Source organism: Aulonocara stuartgranti (assembly GCF_965226115.1).
Source record: "Aulonocara stuartgranti genome assembly, chromosome: 2".
Classification (NCBI taxonomy): Eukaryota; Metazoa; Chordata; class Actinopteri; order Cichliformes; family Cichlidae; genus Aulonocara; species Aulonocara stuartgranti.
This window is the reverse complement of record NC_138940.1, coordinates 26513271-26532674: the sequence shown is the minus strand read 5'-3', so window position 1 is coordinate 26532674 and position 19404 is coordinate 26513271. Positions and strand designations below refer to the sequence as shown.

Genomic DNA, 19404 nt, shown 5'->3' with positions numbered 1-19404 from the left:
AAGAACATTAAATCCCTTTGCAATACCAAGAATCTGGCTTATAGGACTAGTGACAGTAAGGAAGCTAAATCTTTCTAAATTAAGGATCGCAAGACCTCCTACCATGAGATTTTTGCAAAGAACCCGCAGAAAGAAAGAAAAATGCGTAAGAGGAAGTCAGAAGGCTGGATGAGCAGGATGTCTGCTGATGGAGTCAAACAAAGGACAGAGGCTGTTTCTGCCCGTGTGTGACTCACAGACCATGGGTCAGCTGCCCTCCACTCCACAGACACACTGACAAGCCTCACATCTGGGACCTCACCTAACAACTGACAAAACAAACTCCTATTCAACACCGCTGCCACGGCTACATTCCCTTGCCAGGCTGCCCATAGGTGTTGAAAGGCCGATGGCTCGGCTGTCTCGCAACCATGAGGTTTCTTTCTTCTCTCTGCTGCACCTCACTATGATGAATGTTGCAGGTGCAAATTGCACTACACCTCTATGTCGGCTTCTTCCCACCTGGAGCAGCCTAGATTGCGTTATCCTTGACATTTTCCCTGCTTTCAAACCCCCTCCTCCTCCTCCCTGCTCAGCAAGAGGCTTGATATGATGCAGGTGCACATTTTCTCTATCAGAGGCTGTGCAGACGGGATTTTTTATTTATTTATTTAGCTTTTGACTGGAGCATTTCCTTTCACTTTTCTTGTTCATCCTTTGCAGCTCTGATTTTAGATTCATCTGTACCGGTTTCTCTTTTTTCTCTCCCCCCTTTTTGGGTATCCACTCCTGTGGGATGCATCAACCTGAGCAACGAGGAAAGCAGAGAACTTTGCTGGCAGCTCAGCATCCGGCAAAGGAAATAGCAGGTTTTGATTTTTCATGGAGCAACAAGCCTCTGACATGTGTCACCCCTCCACCCAGTGAGGAGGTAAAGGTAATGCAGCTTTGCAAGAAGTCGAATGTGACTAAAAACCATGTGCGACAGTGGTGGCACATGCCTAGGAGGGCTGAATGAGAAACCTCATTCCTATTGGCTCTTCACATCTAAGCTTTGCACAAAGCTTTCTTCAGTATCTTCCTGCTTACTGTTATTTCTACAGATATAAAGTAATATTTTTACACATTGATTTTTTCCCCTCTGAAATCCTCTCTTACAGTTGAAATTTCTCTACAAGTTGATACTTGACTCGATTAACTTGTCTAATTTAGCACATTGGTCTGGATACATTCCTACTCTAGCTAGTTTTCCACTAATTTTTCTTAATTAGTCACTTAGTAATACCTCCAACTTCACTATACATTAAAACACATTTGTCAGCCATTTCATTTGATACACCTGCTTCTCTTTAATCCAGATAACTAACCAGCCAATCACATGGAAGCACCGGAATGTATTTACCCTTGTAGACATGGTCAGGATGACCCACTGAAGTTCAAACTGAGCATCGGAAAGAGAAAGAAAGGCAATTTAGATTTCTTTGAATTCATCATGGTCGTTTGTGCTAGACAGCACGGTCTGAGTATTTCAGATCTACCAGAATTTCCCACAAAACCATCTCTGAGGTTTACAGAAGATGGTCTGAAAGATAAAATATCCAGTAAGCAGCAGTTCTCTGCATCAAAAATGTTTTGTTGAAGGCAACAAGCAACTTAAACAGGCACTTTTACAAAAGTATGCACGTGTTGCCAAAAATTGGAAACAAAAGACCGGTAAAATGTTGCCAGGACTGATCAGTCTCTGACTATGCTGCGACATGAAAACATGGATCCATCCAGTCTTGTATGCTTCAGCCGAGTGGTGGCGTAACAGTGTGGAGGACATTTTCTTAGAGGCCTTTAGCACAGCCTACCTGATCATTGTTGCTGACCATGTCCTGTATGAACAAACTATTCATCTTCCAATGGTTCATATCCATCTCAAACTGCTTTCTCCTTGTACTCACACGGCCAGATCACCTGACCTCCAGATCTCAAACCAACAGAGCACCTTCAAGGTGCGATGAAAAAGGAGATTCACGTCATAGATTTGCAGCCAAAAGAAAAATCTGCAGCAACTGTGTGATGCTGTCATGTCAGTATGGACCAAGATTTCCCAGGAATGTTTCCAGCACCTTGTTGAGTCTATAAGCACAAAGTAGTAAGGATCTGAAGGAAAACACTGGGTCCAATCAGGTACCAGGAAGGCATTTCCAGTGAGTGTGTTACAAGCTCATTACATAAATCTGCTCTCCTCACTACTGCTGCATTTGTTAAACGAATTATTTGCCAAATTATAAAAACTGTCAGTATGTGCTAATAATTTATCTTCGTCTTCCACCTGGGTCTGTGCGCTTCAGACCAATCAAGCTGAATTTCGATGTTTATGGACCAGCGTTGGTTAACCAACCATTTCCCCCTCATCAAGCAGCAGTTATAATGTTATATAACACCCCTTACATGACATGAGATTTGTTTGGACAGCACGAGAAACAAAGTATAAGCATGAGTCAGATGTGCGAGTGTGAGCACAGCTAAAGGGTTTAAAGCTGTATCCTCAAGCTCTAAATCATCTCATCTGTGGACATTTTTAAAATGGGATTTATAGACGTCCTTCACTATAGATGTTATGGATTTTATACATCCAGAAACATTACTACAAGAAATACTACTGATGAAAAGTCATTACCTACCAAACCTATTTGTTTTAGTCTGGTGTCAAAACCTATAGCGCTTCAGGATTACATTTTTTTTTTCGCATTTCAGGAAAATGCAAATAACTCGAGACAGACTTTCCTCACAGTTCATCTCAGCACTTTATAAATGAGTATGCACATTTGTTGGGTTTTTTTTATGCCCGAATGCACAACAATTTTCTCTCAGGGGCAATAAAAGTAAACCTTGAACCTGGCTCTTTAAGACATCCCATTAATTCCAACCTGCATAAATACTGAATAAAGCCTCGCTTCTATATAATCACTTTTTGTCCAGCACACTATAAGTAAAGCAATTGTGACTTAGCAGCAGGGGAAAAAAAAGAAAAGAACTGTTAGAGAGATATGCCCTTGTAAGCTTAAAGTAAACAAGAAAAGAAACACAGAAGGACAGAGAACAAGAGTTGCTTTTTTTCCCAGATGTTTTATATATTTTTGATGACAGCAGGAAAAAAAAAAAAAAAAAAAAAAGTACAGTTTTTTTTCTTTAAATTGTGCGAGAAGCCTATTAGAAGAGGGGATCAAAACTGAGAACTCTAAAAGATGAAAACTCAATAAATGTAAACAGGCAGCAAAAGAGACAGACAGAGATCAAAAGGAGGGTCTGAACTTCACAATCAAAGAAGAAAGAACAGTGCTTCCCACCGCCGAGACCCCCTCCCCACCTTTCCACCAGTTTACTCCGAGTAACGCAGTGTGAAATGGAAAATAGGGCTACAGACACAATGGTCCACAGTGTTGTCAACAATCATCAAGTCAGAATTTCAGAGGGAGATCTTATGCTTAGGCTCAGTATGCAAGGTTCCACTTTAGGTTTTTGTCATCTAGGATACGTTTCTAATATTTTTGCTTTTCTTCGCTTCCCCAGATTTCTTTGTCAGTCCATCTGCATCTAAGGAGGTGAATTTGTTAACTGCCAGGAGACAGTCCACTATCTTCGTCGTCTTTATCACGTAGTCGTTGCAGTGTAGATATCGCTAGCCGGCTCTGGCTGGGCTCTGCGTCCCAGGGCGTCTAGGATGTCGCTCAGGATTTAATATTGAGGGCGCGAGCAGACCTGTCGTGGTGCCAATCCCTCAGACGGGCATAGCGGGGACTCTGAATCTCAGTGAGGAACTTTTCCCTGACCGCAGGCAAAAACAGATATGAAAGAGAGATAGACAGGAAGGAAACAGATTGCAGGGGAGAGAATAAATGAGATGAGAGGGATGGAGCAGAAAAGGGAGTAAAGTGCACAAAGTGAAAAGTTGAAGAAGAAAAAAGCAGAGGGATGTAGTAGTAACATTTATGACATTTAGTACTCTTAAATATAACGATTAGAAAAGTATGGAAACAGAAGGAACCTGCTAATCTACTAATTAAAATAAAAGGGGACTTTTGAGGAATAGCATACTGCTGCTGCATGCACCAAGGTAATTGGACGATGGCTCCAGAAATTAAAATACTATCAACTCTTCCCATCTGCATTTTAGCAACACAGCAAAAAAAGTTAATATGTTATGCTACTGAGCAGACTCAAAACAACAACAAAACCACACTATGAACAAAAACACACCGGGCATGCTGATGTTCAAAGCAGCAAAATTATGGTTGCTATATCTGTACAACACCACCATGGATACAGTCAGGATGTGCAGACTTTTAGCTTTAATTCAACGAGTTTAACAGACACTGATCAGAAACCTTTTTTTTCATTATTAATTAGTGCTGTTGTGTTAATCTCGTTAAAATGACGTTAACGCCATAACCGCAGATCTCCGTTAGCAATTTAGCGGGAATCGCCCCGTGAGTGGGGCTGGACGGTGCTAACGCGTTAACGAGCTAACCCGTTGACACCTGGCTAACGGAGATTTGCGGCGTTAATGCGGTTGTGACGTCATTTTAACGTGATTAACGCTAAAATCACTAATATAAATATAATGCCTCAGTACCATCCCTTTACAGGCCCAAAGGTATGTGTACAAATTGAGAAGCATCATTTTTAAGGCAGGATCTGGAAACCATAAACATCCCCGAATGCCACGTTTCCGCCTTTGAGATGCTTTTCTGGGCCTTTACTACAACTGCCTTCAGTCGCTGCAGCTTTGTGGGGTTTTCTACTTTTAGTTTTGTCTACAGTAAGAGAGCAGCATGTTTAGTCGAGGTCAGGTGACCTAACTTGGCCATTCATGAACAGTTATGCAGCATTTGACTGAATCTCAGCAGAAAACACAGCTCTGCGCACATAAATTGTATCCTGCTACTTTCTAATGAATAAACTCACATTTATAATGATGATCCCATCTCACTGTAAACATTGCAAAAAGTCTAATTATTGAATGATCAGTGTAATGATTCTGTTAAACCAGTTTAAGTTGATCTTCAGGTCTACACTTAAATCAGATTGTGGTGGTACACAGAGGCAGAGCTGCACGATTTAAACTACACTGACAGGAGAGGTTTTTTGTTCCTTTTCTTTTTTCAAAGTAGCTGCCAAGCTGAGGCTTCCACATATGCAAGTGTACAAACACAAACACGTGACCGGTCGCATTAATGACAATCCGTTTACCTGGACCTCTTCATGTTTTCATCATCTGGGTCCTGCACTGAGAGATCCAGGAGAGACACACACATCAGAATGCCTCACTAATACAAATGTTGACAAACACCTCAGAATAAGTAATGATATTCCTTATATTTAGCTATGCAGTTTCTTCCTTTGTCAGACTGGTTACAGTCAGGGTAGAAAAAAAACAAACAAAACAAACAAAACATGTCAGTGAAAACACCAGCCACCTCTCTTCAGCTGAAAAATGAAGAAACCCCTCATCCACCTTTTCTGTGTCACTCATTCTTGCTGTCACAGTCCCAGAGATCAAATCACACCAACCGTTTAGTAACAGCCCCCCATCCTACACCTTATCTTGACTAACAGAGAGGCCCACCCCTCAAACCCATTACTCTCTGCTGTAACAGTCCATCACTTCTGTCTTAGGCCCTGACTTACTGAAGTCGGTGCCTGTGAGCTGAGCCAGGATGCGGAAGGAACGAGACTGGGTGGTGCCAGTGCGGGGCTGCCAGTCCTCAGTGTCCTCAATCAGCCTCTTCTTGCTGCGGTCGTTGGGAATAAAACAGGGGATGCTCTCCACCCTGAGGCCGTGCCTGCCGCGCACACACACCCAGGAGCAGGAGCACACAGCAGGTGTGGTTAACACAATCACATCCAGGGACTACCCACTCACACAAACGCATGGAGGAACGCTTAGTATCAGAGTCACGCAATAACAGCACTAATGGACACCCATTACTAAGATTTCTCATGGGGACACGGCAGAAGCTCATAAACGGAAGATACTCATAACTGTCATTAGAATCAGCGCAAGAAAAGCCACTTCACTTCAGTACCTGGCTTTATGTGAAGAGGAAAAAAAGCTAAAAGGAGAGGCATTTATTTTTCATAAACAACTTAATCACTCAAATGAAATGCTTTTTAAGCTGCTCATTTTAAGCACAGCTGTAGGTCAACTGCAGCATGCGTTCGTAAACAAGCGAGAGAAATATCAAAAGACACGGTCATTAATGAACTGCCATCCTCGCTCTGTAAACACAGTCACTCAGTCTAACAAAAGGGCATCAGCATTTTCTCGCTTTTACATAAACAGCCAGATTAGCCTACAAAGCCGACCGCACAGCCACCATGCAGCTGCCCCTTACTTGGACTGTTGGTAGATATCATCATAGTAAGTTGCTTCACCCCTGTGGATTAGACCAAAGAGCACGTAAACACTAGGCTCGTGAAGTTACCATAGGAACGAGAAGATGGAAGGCGATATTTGACAATATTTCTTATTTTGCACAGACTGCAATCTAATAAGAAATAGTTTAACTGTGAAGTAGGAGATAGACTGCAACTTCATTGTCCTTTTTGGGGTCTCTGACTTTAAGGCTAATTAAAAATGTGCACAATATTAGTCTCGCATTCTTCTTTTAAATTAAGTTATTCTAATACAATAGTTTTAGTGTGTGTGTGTGTGTGTGTGTGTGTGTGTGTGTGTGTGTGTGTGTGTGTGTGTGTGTGTGTGTGTGTGTGTGTGTGTGTATATATATATATATACACACACACACACACACACACACACACTTGACTGCAAATCAAAACAAGAAACATACTAACTTGTAATGAGCTTCCATCTGTGGAGTTAAAAGAAGAAAAGAGTGGGAAAAAGGTTAGAGTTAAGATTTCAGGGGGAGGAGAAACTGAGCACGTCTATACACGACAAAGGTTTCACACAACAGACGATCAAAAACATTGCAAAATGCAGAAACCATGCGAGAGGTGTGTAGAGATATGCTGCTATTGTCAGCAGGCTCTGTGAGAGGAGGAAGAAGGACGGCATTGTTTGACTGTCAAATCATCCATTGTCACCCTGACCCAAAAGGACTCAGCAGACTGGCACAAAACATTTGCTTTCCTGCTCCTCTCATCCCCGTCCACAAACGCCTCACAGAGGTACGTACACAGCTGTAGCCTTTTGAAAGGAAAATTAAACCTAATTTCTGTGCCATTCGGCTTCATTCACAGGCAACAGGAGCACAAGAGGGATCTGCTCATCATAAATGCTACAGCAGTGATGTATTACTGGTAACTCTGTCCAAACACAATGCTAAACCTGTTCTAACACGTCGGGCTTTTTGGATCCAACTATTAACTGTGGAGAATCAAGGAATAGATGATGTCCTCACCAGATTAACCTGGTGGTTTTGATTACGCTCAACTCTTTTCAAACATGACAAGAGGAATTAGTGTTGCAGAGTAACAAGAAAAGTTGATTTTACAAAGAAGAAGAAAAGCAGAGCAGGAAAAGCTTGGGAAACCAACAGAATGTATGAGGCTAAATACAGCAACAGACCACATCTCACCAGCGGCTGGAGACGGAGCGCTGCCATGACCCAAATTAAAAGGAACTGGACCGGCCTATCCTTACAGACCATTTCATGCCAAACTTCTACTTTCCAGATCATTTAAAACACATTTCTTGCAGGAATACTTGGAAAAAAAATATTAAAAACTCAGCGGGTTAAAGAAAGAAAAAAAAAAGCAATGAACATTTCAAGGTCAAAGGCTCACTTTTACAGCAAACTACATCAAATCGTTTCTGGGAATCTGCGTCTCAGGCGGTACAGCAGATTATCCCGTAAATGCAGAGGCCGGCGTTCATTCCCCGGCTATTCCACGTACCGAAGTGTCCTTGAGCAGGACTCGGTGACAGCTCGATCAGCATTAGCGTGTGAGATTTGTGCATCAGAATCATAATGTCAAGCGCCACACTGCATCTGTCAAACATTACATATTTCATTCTGCTAACTGTAGATGCAAGAGACGAGTAATAATCACGCTCGATCAATAACCCATCTGCTGAAATGGAAAATCTGTTATAAGAAAGAAATGATTTAGCAAGAAATATTTCGCATCTTCTTTTCAGTTCCCACTATTAAAAACAACATCAATGCTTTTCTCTCCCACACATTACACCGACTTGCAATCATTTTCTAAAGACTCACCTCCACTGTCGCTTACTCATTCTAATCTATACTCGAATCCAGCCTTAAACAAAGTCTTTGTATAAATCTTAAAGATTTAAATCATGATGTTCGTTTTTTTCCCCCCGTCCTAAGGTTAGAGAAGACGTAAAAAGGAAAGTGACTGAGTAAACAGATTAAGTTAAACACACAAAATGAGGATGATGGGAACAAAGATTAAACAATGCAGAAAAAGAAAAAACCCGTGACAGCATCTACAGTGTCCAAAGAACACAGAGTTTAACATGGCTGTAAAACTGTGACTGATTGTTGGCACATATAACCAATCCCAATACTTCTCTGTCATCTTGATAGATTTCACTGCAGCTGTCTTTCATCCACAGCTGGAACTGCATATTTCAGCTAAACATTTCCTGCTATACAAACACCACCAGACTTAATCAGGACACAGTCTACAACAGCAACTACTACTGCTGTGTTTAGCATTAGCCTAAGTTTAGACAAATTATTGGCACAGTTAATAATTGGATTTCCACAGTGAGTCAGCTTGCATTTGCCCTCCTCTCTTTTCTCTAACATGCCCTAAAAGAAAATGTAAAAAATCTGTGACTTCACTTTGGCACCACACGGCAGCACTGATTGGACTAAATTCTTTAAATTCCTAAAGGCATTATTTTCTTTTTAAGTTTAAAACAAGAATAATGAGACGTCAGAAAAATGCCATTAAAACCACATTAGTCACGTTGCGGTTCCAATGGTAATAGCGTTTATTCATCCACCTACCCATTCTGTGGCTGGGGTGTACTGGCATGCCCCTGCGAGCACGGGGTGTTGAGTTTAGGAGAGTAGGCCACAGGTTTAATAGCAGGTCCTGAGTTGGCACTAGCACCACCTGCTGCAAATGGCCTCGCCATCTTGTTAATGGTCGTGCTCGGGGCAAAGGAGTACTTTGGCGGAACAGAAGCTGTAGCAAGCGAGTCCTGTGAGGGTGTGGGAGAAGGAGACAATGCAGCACAGTGCACGACATGCAGTTAGACGTTTGTGACACGCACAGAGAACTCCATCTGCCGTCGCACAAGCCCAAGCTTTTCCAGCACAGTCCCAATATTTCATTATAGCAAAAAGATTACTCTGTACTGCGACGGCGGCTCTGTCAAAAGCCTCCGGGCTTTTCTCTACACATGGAAAAAAATGCTTAAGAAGTGTGAACACAGATTTTATTTGTGTTGGCAGTCGGCCAATTGCTGGCCAATGTAATCTGCTACTGCTGCTAAAATGAAAATGCTCAAATTGTCGTCTATAACTGACGTGTCTCACTAATGAGATTTCCTCTTTGAGTATTGTGCATGGACTGCAGCAAGAAAATAAACAACTATTAAAATAGAACAGTGACTCTGCGTTTGTGTCATGTGCCGGCTGCTTTTCTAAAAAACGTTCAGTTTGATCAGCTGACCGGGTGACTCCACAGACTTAAAGCGTCAGTATTTATCTGGTATCAGGGACTGTGCGGGAAATCCCAAATGCATCAGCGACAACTGCCCAGCAAACTGCTAATTTTGCAACCTGCTGATGCTTGGCTAATGCAGAGTGCATGGACTCTGTGAGAGCTTGACAAGGCAGGTGATTCAGATGAAATTGAAGAACACAAAGTGACACGAAAAACTGTGAGTAACAATTAAGTTTGAATTTAACTGTCACAGCACAGCACACCATGCCAAACCATCCAGAGTGTCCACGCTGAGGTGAGCTCGGCGAGTCAGATAAATGCAGGCTTACCTTCTGGTCTCCACCCGCTTTGGAGGGTCTAAAGAGAAAGAGGAGGGGAAAAAAAAAAAATCAACACGTCAGAAAAAATGTGCTTATTGTTCATTATATTTCCACTAGTTTTACTTCACATTATCGTAAGAGGTAACTTGGAAAAATGTGTTTAATTTTTTACAGTTTGTGTGCTGTACTTTGTTTTAAGGTTCACAAAGAAAAAAAAAAAAGGATTTTCATTTTAATAAACTTATTAAGAGAGCTGAGAATACAGCGGGTCAATCAGTCCTGTTCAGGTCTTAAAGCTTCTCCCAGGATTAACATCCCTGCGGTGTCCCCCGCCCCCGACAGAGCACACGATTATTAGAATATATCTTTACGCATTAAACATGGAGGCGGCCGGCTTTACACTTCTGTTTCCTCCTGAAATAATTGAACATAAATCACCGCCACCCTTTGACCAGCGCTTACACGCTGCACAAAGCTCAAATAGGGTTAAGCCAGAATGAATCCACCCTGCAGTTACTCATTGTTTGAGGCTATAATCACCAACAAAAACAATGGGCCGCGCTTCCTGTGACACAGAAAATAATAACCGCTCATGCTGTTGCCTGCTCAGCCGCTAATAGAGCAGTGTTTAAGACAGAATGACAACAGGGCTGAGCAGATAGACAGGGCAGCGAGGGGAAGGCATACTGACATGTCTGCTCATGTCACATTTCTGGAAGACAAATCGATGTGACACAGTGCTTGAGCTCACCTTAGCTAGGCTGACAAGTTAATGAGACACATTTGAAATCTGGGACATGGGGAATTCGTGCCATGACCCTTTTGTTACCGCGTTTAATTTGGCAAGGTGGACTAAAATGAACAAATATGAAGATGATTTCATCTGTGTTTTTGGAAGAAATCAGTTTGCTTGTGCTGAAACCGAATACGCACGGTGTATGAGATCATTTCCCACCTCATTTCATGGGTCACTTATCTTAGCTGATGCACGTTTAGCTTTCAAGCTGATCTTAGATAAAGTTAGAAATAACAAAAACCTCCCATGATACTGTAATCAACTTTGCACACTTCACCAACATTCTCCAAACACAAGCCTCCAGTCCAGCGGCCAGCTAAAATATGAGTCGAATGTGTCCCCGTGGATGCTGTGGGATGTTTTTCCTGTGAAGGTGAAACTCTACTGGACATATTTTTTGGAGGATTCCAGTCCCCATAAAAAGGCTCAGGATAAAGCTAAAACCTTTTCTATTAAACAAGATGATCATTGGTGTCGAACAAAATGAGACGCCAAACCAAACAATAGACCGTATCTCATCATCGCGCAGCTGTCCTCCTCTTTAGGCATAAAAAGAAACCGTGGATGGCAGCCAAGATACGAATAAATAAGACTGACAATAGCTCCTCTCTGAAAAGAGTTTCAGGAAAACAATATTTGCTTGTCTTACAATATAATAACAATCGGACGGGGTGAGATGAAGAGAGGAGACTGGGGAGTCATGGGAAGAAGAATGTTTACAAAAGCCGGACTCCACAAGGAGACGAGAAATGGAGGAGGAAAAACCACAGAGTGCAAGAAAAGTAAACACGCTGACCTGTTACTGTTCTGTCGAAATATTACACCATTTCCTGTGAAGCCACATATTTAAATTAAACAGATATTTTTCAAATACAAAGCAACGTTATATTTTGACATCCATATCCACAGTGCAATACCGCTTACATTCACCGGCCACTTTATTAGGCACACCTGTTCAACCGCACCATAATGCAAATATCTAATTAGCCAATCAGACGGCGACAACTTGGTACATTTGGGCATGTAGACATGGTCAAAACGACCTGTTGGAGTTAAAACCGAGCACCAACACGGAGGAGAAAGGTGATTTAAGTGACTTTGAAAGCAGAAAGAGAAAATATCCACTGAGCAGCAGTGTAGACATCGTGAATGTGCAGCCAAAAAAAAAAAAAAAAAAGTATTCCAGAAACTGTGTGATGGCATCATGTCAATATGGAGCAAAATCTGAGGAATGTGTCCAGCACCTTGTTGAACCATGAACTATTGTTCAAGGCATATCTGGCCCAACCCAGTACGACCAAAGTATACCAAATAAAGTGCCAGGAGAATGTAATGTACACTATAATTTAATGAATGATAAGACTGATCTGATAACACATCAACAGGATGTAGCAAGTCTTTTTATTCCTGGACATTATACCCTGTTTTAAGTGGTTGTCCAATTAAGGAAAGAGAGCTTAAAATGCTTAGAAATACAGGTTAATGTCCAGCAACACGCTGATCAACATTATAAAAAGGGAAACAAGAGCAGGAAAGCCAAGTACCCAAATCTATTATGTTGTACGAATGCAAGAAAACCTGGAATATTTGAAAGAAAAAAAAATGCCGTAAACATATCTCCAAATCTCCCTTCTATTCATTCACGTAATGGCTCTGCCTTCTGAGCAGCCTGATAAATGACCTGTGGCTGCTCGGATTCAACTAAACGCACAAAGAAGATTTGTAAGAATTAAAGAGTCGAGTCTCTTGGTAGGAACAATAAAGCGAAGACGTTAACACAGCCATTTTCATCTTACTTATGAGGATCACAAAATCAAAATGAGTCCCATGACAGCAGCCGGCCCATCGTTGTTACTTAACAAGTCAATACTTCTCATTTTCTGAAGGTTTTAGGTCCTTGAATGATTACGTTTGATCCTTCATTGGGAGGGATTTTTTTCCCCCCCACCTTCCCCTCGCTGTCTTATAATTAAGCTCTTGATGAAACATTCTGGCTTCGACTCTACTGAGAGACTTTGTCAAGTATTTCTGGCAGGAAGTATGTGAGCAGGTATAAGTGCTGCCTATAGAAGGTTACGCAGTGCTAATTAAAAATTACTGAAGCAAAATAAAAAGATTTTCTTGCCGCACATTTAACAACAAAGTGTTGCATCTGAAAAAAATAAAAGTTTCTCTAATTTCATTATGGAACTGAGGCAAGTATGGTGCCCAAGGTTCCTCTGAAGATGGTGTATTTGAACAGAACAAAGGCCGGTACATCCACCCGACGGCACTCATCGCTGCGTTTCCTTCTTCATGATGTGAAGGACAGAATATTACTGTTAGAAGTAAGCCAGGACGGATTCAGACAGGCTGTACCTCTGCCAAATCCACGACATTCCCCTGCTTTAATAAGTGAGAATGGCGCACCTAGCATTACTATTAAAATACATGCAGTGAATAATTCATTTGTATCAAGTTTAATTTCAGACCGACAGGCACAAAGTTAGTCTTTTAAACTGCCTGCAAGCAAAAAGGCCATCATATTTTAATAGGGTGAAGTCAAGGCTGAAGTCTCTTATGAATGAGGCTGGTAATGAGGCCGTTTATTTCAAAAAAATAAAATAAAAAAAGCTTCGAATTGAGCACCTGAATACGGCTTCCACAACCCCAATTCTGTGAATCCAAGTGCAGCAGAAATGTCATAGCATTTCAATTGAATACACATGTGCAAAAAACAAAATGCCAGAATTCAATGTTGCTGAGAAGAAAGGAAGGAAAAAAAAAAGAAAAAAAAAAAAGGATCAAATCCTTTATAAATGTGCCTGAAGGTTTTTTTTGTTCGATGCTAATGAAATCTTCTGAATTATTCTCCAGATATCCTGTTAACTCCTCATTAATAACACCTTTATGCCAATAAATATTTACTTTGCTTTATTTGAGCCGTGCCCGAATCTAAAAACCAATTTAAAATCCGTCACGTTGGATCAAGTTTCACTCAAAGTATGTCGTCCTATTTTGTCAAAGTAAGGATGAAATCGGGCATTTGTTTTGTGGGGATTTGTGCTTCTGTTTGAATGAGATAAGCGTATCATTTCGTTACATCGCGCGATGTCGGACGGCTAACCTGCTGAGGGTGAGGGTGAGGGAGCCTGACGCTTCTCTGATCTTGTTTTGTGCCTCCACATGGGTCATCTCCTCTGCGTTGGCGTCACCGATCGCCACCACCCAGTCTCCAACATCGATGGCAGCCTGAGCTGCCTTTCCGCCCGGCGTCAGCTGGAGGATAAGAAACAAATTCAGACAGGAGGTTAGACAGCTATGGTAATGTGAAGCGTACATGGTAACATCAAGGCAGAGAGGACGGTTTCTGTCCGTGTTCAGACAGCAGTACCTTGTGAATGCCTTGCGCTACCATGACACACCAAATATCCCTGTAAAGATCACCTTCTCCTTCTTCTGAAACCATTTGAGTTTCCCATCTAGCACAAACGTTAATGGAGTTACAATCATTTAAAGGTGCTTGTAAAATGGGACCGCAAGTGGGCCCGTGGTAAACAAAGGGTTAATGTGAGAAACAGAAGAGCCGTTTAAAACAGTGTGTCTCAGTTTTTCTACATAACAAAGAAACACTGCTGTAATAAGTGACAGAAATCTATCAGCATGACTCTCTGGGCTTAAACTGTAACAAATAAATGTGTAAAATTACTGAAGAAGGAAAAAACCTTTCATTTAAAACAGGGGAGCTTTTTCTCAGTAGGAAAAGCCCTCCTTCAGATTTTACAGGGACCATCTAGTGGGCCACATTGAAGTCTTTGCTAGGCCTATTCTGGCCCCTATGCCTTATGTTTGACACCCCTGCTTTAGAGAGCATTTTAAGTTTGCTTTTAGAGATAACGTCAAAGAAAGCTTAATAAATCCTCCTTTAAAGATCGAGCTGTGTGACTTCCATGTTCAGCTCAGCCCCCCTTCACGCATGTCAAATAAAAACAACAACCTAAACATAAAAAGTCATTAACAGGCTGCTTTAGTATGCCACTTTCTAGACTTAACTCTGAACGCTTTACGCCGTGAGCCACATTCAGACACACACACACACAGACTTAGACAGCGCTTTATGCATCTCACACATGCTGACGCATTGGGGGCAATTTGGTGTTCAGTATCTTGCCCCAGGACATCTCAACAAGCAGCTCAGAAAAACCCAGGAATCCAACCTTCAACTTCGTGATTAGTGACAACCCCCTACACCTCCTGAGCCAAAACTGATTTTGCTGTGTTGATCATTAAAACTCGATGATCCGCTCACAGAGTCTGCGCTTCTGGGTCCATTTTACCAGCAGAGACAGGCATTATGGGTCATCATGACGTTATCAGTCAGCAGCTTATGATTTACCGCAGACTGCCAGAGACATACTTGATAGCTGCAGACAAGGACCGTGTGTTACCAATAGTCACATCATTTACTGGAAAGAACCATCTACCTTTTCCCACGCAGGCAGGTAAATCACTTACTGACAGGAGTATGACATCATCCTCTCGGGCTGTCACACAGAACGCGGGCTTATTGAGTCAGAGCTTGAGTCAAGGATATGGTCCTGTTACAACAGGAAAAACTTGACAGAGTTTAGAGAGGCAGTAATGGTATTCTACATGTGCACGGCGCGTCTGGCAACACCTCTACAGAAGAGAGATGACCCGCCGTGTTCAGTAAAGGCTTAGTCAGCTTTTCCAATGGAAAGACGTGTCATATTCTAAATAAATGAAGAACCAAGTGTTTAGCGTTAGATAAGTGAGGGAGTGCCAAGATTTGTAACAAAGAATAAAAAAAATTTTTTTTAAAAAAGGCCCCACAAGGGTTACTCTCTGATGTCATGGATCCCTGTAAATGTTAGCTCATCAAAAGCTCAGAGGAGTGGTGCAATCAATAGCTTTCTGGCATGTTCGGCTAAGCTGTCGCACTCGCCGCTTTGATTGCACGCTTTAAACATAAACAGCGATGTCGGTGGGGGTGGGGTGTAAATATGCATCATAAACAGATGACGGTTAAGGCTGAAAAATGACTGCGCCCCACAAAGACAACGCAAGTTAAAGCCAGTCTGGCATCAAAACACGGCAAAGCTAAAAATAGGAAGACATGCATTCCTAAGGGGCAATCCGAGTTACACTTATTTTACAGCCAAGTTCAAACATCACTTTAATTGCCTTTGATTTTCACTCACTGGAAGCAATTAGAGGGGTTAAGAAAGATTTTTCTTAGTTTAGAAAGAACTTCAAAAAAGGCCTTTAACAGCTTACATTAGGGAAAAACAACTGTGACATGTGACGTGTTCGGAAAAAAGGGCCACATCCTGGCATAATGCCATGGAGGTTCACTACAGAGAGCTGCAGTCCTGCTTCCCTGCTACACTGCGTAGTAAAACTCCAGCATCTCGTCGCTGTGCCAGAGCAAAACAATTATTTGATTACTGTTAAACAGCATGTCCTTTTAGTTTTTGGCCACAGAAAAGCTGGCAAAGCCACTTGGGAGCTGTATCTTTAATCTCCCTTAAATCAAAAGGGGTTTTAAAATGTTAACCAACACAGTAAATACCCACGAACCATAGAATATGGACAGAAAACCCCAGGAATTTTGGAAGCTTTTAACAACGAAGCTCCTAACAAGGGGTATATTAAGAAATTAAGGAAGCCCATACAACGGAAAAGCCAGCAGCTTTCCCCAACCAACAACTACAAAGCAATAAATGGCCATCTTCTTTAACCCTAGAACTCTAAGGTTGGGGATTTTTACCCACGTGATTACAGTCATGTGATTATCATGAAGCTCACTTAGTGGTAATTTCCAAGAGAATTCATATGATGGTCAGAGTTTAGGGTCATTTGGCCATTTCCCCTCTCAAATAAAAACAAAAATGAATCCATCTCCGACAACTGTCAGCGATGCAGGACAACTGCGCCTTGACTAGACGAGGCTCGCGTATCCCAGGAATGGGTGGACCGACTTCCATTAAGTCCATAATTTGTCTCTAATTAGAGCCTTTTTATAGTGTCGCCACATAATACATTTTTTCCATTTTATAGGAGGAAATAAAACAAGAGTACTTCGATTCACCATGCTGATGTGAAAAATGTTTTATCGGGTAAAATATATTACTGACTTTAGTGATAGTGTTACAAAACTGCCTGCAGGTGTTCTAGGACAGCGGTCCCCAACCCCTGGGCCACGGACCGGAGTCGTTTGGTACTGGGCCGCAAGAGTTGTGGCTTTATGGTTTTCAGGGTTTTTATCGTTATTTTTTTTAATGTTTTTATCGTTAACTCTGTTTCCCTGGGTCTTTTCCCATGTGTTATGAATAAATCTTCCCTTTTTTGGTACCTATACTGGTTTTATTTTGTTGTATTTATCCACGACACCTTAAAGGCCGGTCTGTGAAAATATGGTCAGACATAAACCGGTCCGTGGCGCAAAAAAGGTTGGGGACCGCTGTTCTAGGAGGAATAAAAAGAACCAATGACATTGTTTGGGATGGTCATGGTGCTCCTCCTGAACTGGTTTTGCTTTTAAAAAGATGATGTAGATAAAGTTCTAACGCTGTGGACTGCATTAGGCGAATATGTGTGTGTGAGAGAGAGTTGGTTATTGATGGACACGGACACCTGTGCTTCTGGCTCAGGTTCAGAGTGCAGCTGCTCCCTTACTTGAGAGGGCAGCAGTTAAAGTTGCTGTGCTCAGACCTTCGGTTGGTGGGGGGCAGACAGAAACCCTACACCCACCTCGTTCACTTTGCAGCAGTTTGTCAATACAGTTAACGTCAGTAGAAAACATGTTCTTGAAACGCACTCCACTGTTCCCCACAACAGCCCGGGCGCGGCACAAAGACGGCTGCGGGACAAGGCCAGCTCTTATCATATACGTTTATTTACGCTCTACGTGTTACACATGATTTTGTGCAAATGCGATCATGCCAATGACACGACGTTTCTCCAGCTTCAAGTATTTGCAACTGCGAGGCTAGCCGAAGAGTTTGTAGCCAGTTTCAAGGCTTTTTGGCAGAGCAGCAAAGCTGTTTTGGAATGCTATTGAATTTCAAAGCATTCGCCAGCCTCTCAAAATGCAGCTTTTTGAATTCAACTTTGAAGTTCTTTCCTTGGGTAACCTCACAGGTGATCCAGGGCCCCCCACACTTGCTCTCAGCCTTACTTTTTTTGGTTAAACTAATAATGCCCTCAAGTTTATCTGCAACTTCTGATATACTGACTGTGTAACTCTGCACCAGCTCACTTTTATTCTTTCCAGGGCTATTTGGAGGCCAAGAGACAGTCTGTCCTTACATCACTCACTCAAAAACACACACACACACACACACACACAGAGCACAGCTGATGCCAAGCCATAAATATTACTCTGAGAAATGGAAACTCAAACCTGTAAGTATGTGGTCACCCCCCCCCCAACATGACTGCAACTGAACACCTAGTACCAACTCACCTTAAAAACACTGCATCATAAGACATTTATTTATCCAACTAGGAGAAATGCCCCCTGCAGCCGATGTATCAGCAAGTTCTGAATTATTAAATCACCCCTCTAACAAGGCCTCTCTTCCCGGAGTTTGTGTGAGAGTGAGAAAGAAAGAGTGTTTAAGAAGATACAAGAGATAAAGCAACAGATGGCCTACTAGTCAGACTGGGACCCAGAAACCGGAATATAAGAGCCGATGACTCATCCAGCTGTGGTGGTGGATGGGTGTTGGTGGTGGAGAGACGGTTACAAATCTCTCTACTTGCTTATTGACATGACATCATTAGTAATTTCCTATGAACATCTGATTTCAGTGGTATGGCATGTGTTTGTCAAAAGAAACCAGATGGCACTCAGAAGCCTCGGTTATGCTATCATAATGTTTCTGGAATCACACTGGGACGAGATCTGGGTCAGATATATGGACAAACTCCTCGGAAGAGTTGCGGGGCTGCACCAGAGCGCGTTGCAGTCGACATGGAAAGTGACAAAACTGCATTACCACAACATCTTGCTTCCTATATTTCATGCCTTTCCTGTTGAAACAGGATACTGGCGTCAATATGCGGAGCGAGATACAAGTTGAGTCAAGAAGACGGCCTACTTCAAGGTCATCACAGTCTTACATTCAAAAAGCAAACAGAATTTTGCACAATACCACCATGGTTAAAGAATTACATTATGCTAGTAAGTGAAGTTTGGCATTTTTCATCATAGACAAGCGTTTCCTTAAATACCAACATCCTCTGCAGCTTTAGGGGAATTCTTAGGAAACTTTAGTACGTCTGAGAAAATAATTCTGATGTTGTCACGGGGAGAGACTACATATTTATACTGGAAATTCTTCATTACAGTCTAGAGCTGTAAAGTATTAAAAAATGAACACACTACAAGGCAGGAAGGATGTAATAAAAGGAACCATCAAACAGATTTATGGAAAATTCAGGACTCTGTCTTTCTAGAGTTTGACTCATACTTGGGAGTAAAGGTGGAGGTCTCTGAGCCTCTGGTGCTTCAGCCGTCTCTTGTAAGTCCTTTAAGTTAATGGATATGAAATAAGAAATAGCTGTCCCTTTAAAACCCACTTAAACTCAAGTAACGCTCAGGTCTGAACCAAAAAAGAAACCAAAGCCAAGCACCACTCAGAT

The 19404-nt window shown here is 42.0% G+C and overlaps 1 protein-coding gene across 4 annotated transcripts in view; it reads right to left on the bottom strand.

Moving 5' to 3' along the window:
• pdlim7 (PDZ and LIM domain 7) overlaps positions 1-19404 on the bottom strand; it is a 32954-nt gene that overhangs the window by 8365 nt on the left and 5185 nt on the right. For 2 of the 4 annotated variants that reach the window (XM_082549821.1, XM_082549822.1), the window contains exons 3-5: positions 13862-14013; positions 9969-9996; positions 8976-9172 (exon numbers count right to left, since the gene is read on the bottom strand). In XM_082549821.1, coding sequence (XP_082405947.1) covers positions 8976-9172; positions 9969-9996; positions 13862-14013 — 377 coding nt within the window. Of the gene's footprint in view, positions 1-5220; positions 5258-5658; positions 5814-6365; positions 6408-6825; positions 6843-8975; positions 9173-9968; positions 9997-13861; positions 14014-19404 lie in introns of all 4 variants that reach the window. The other 2 variants (XM_082549824.1, XM_082549823.1) reach the window with 2 other exon arrangements.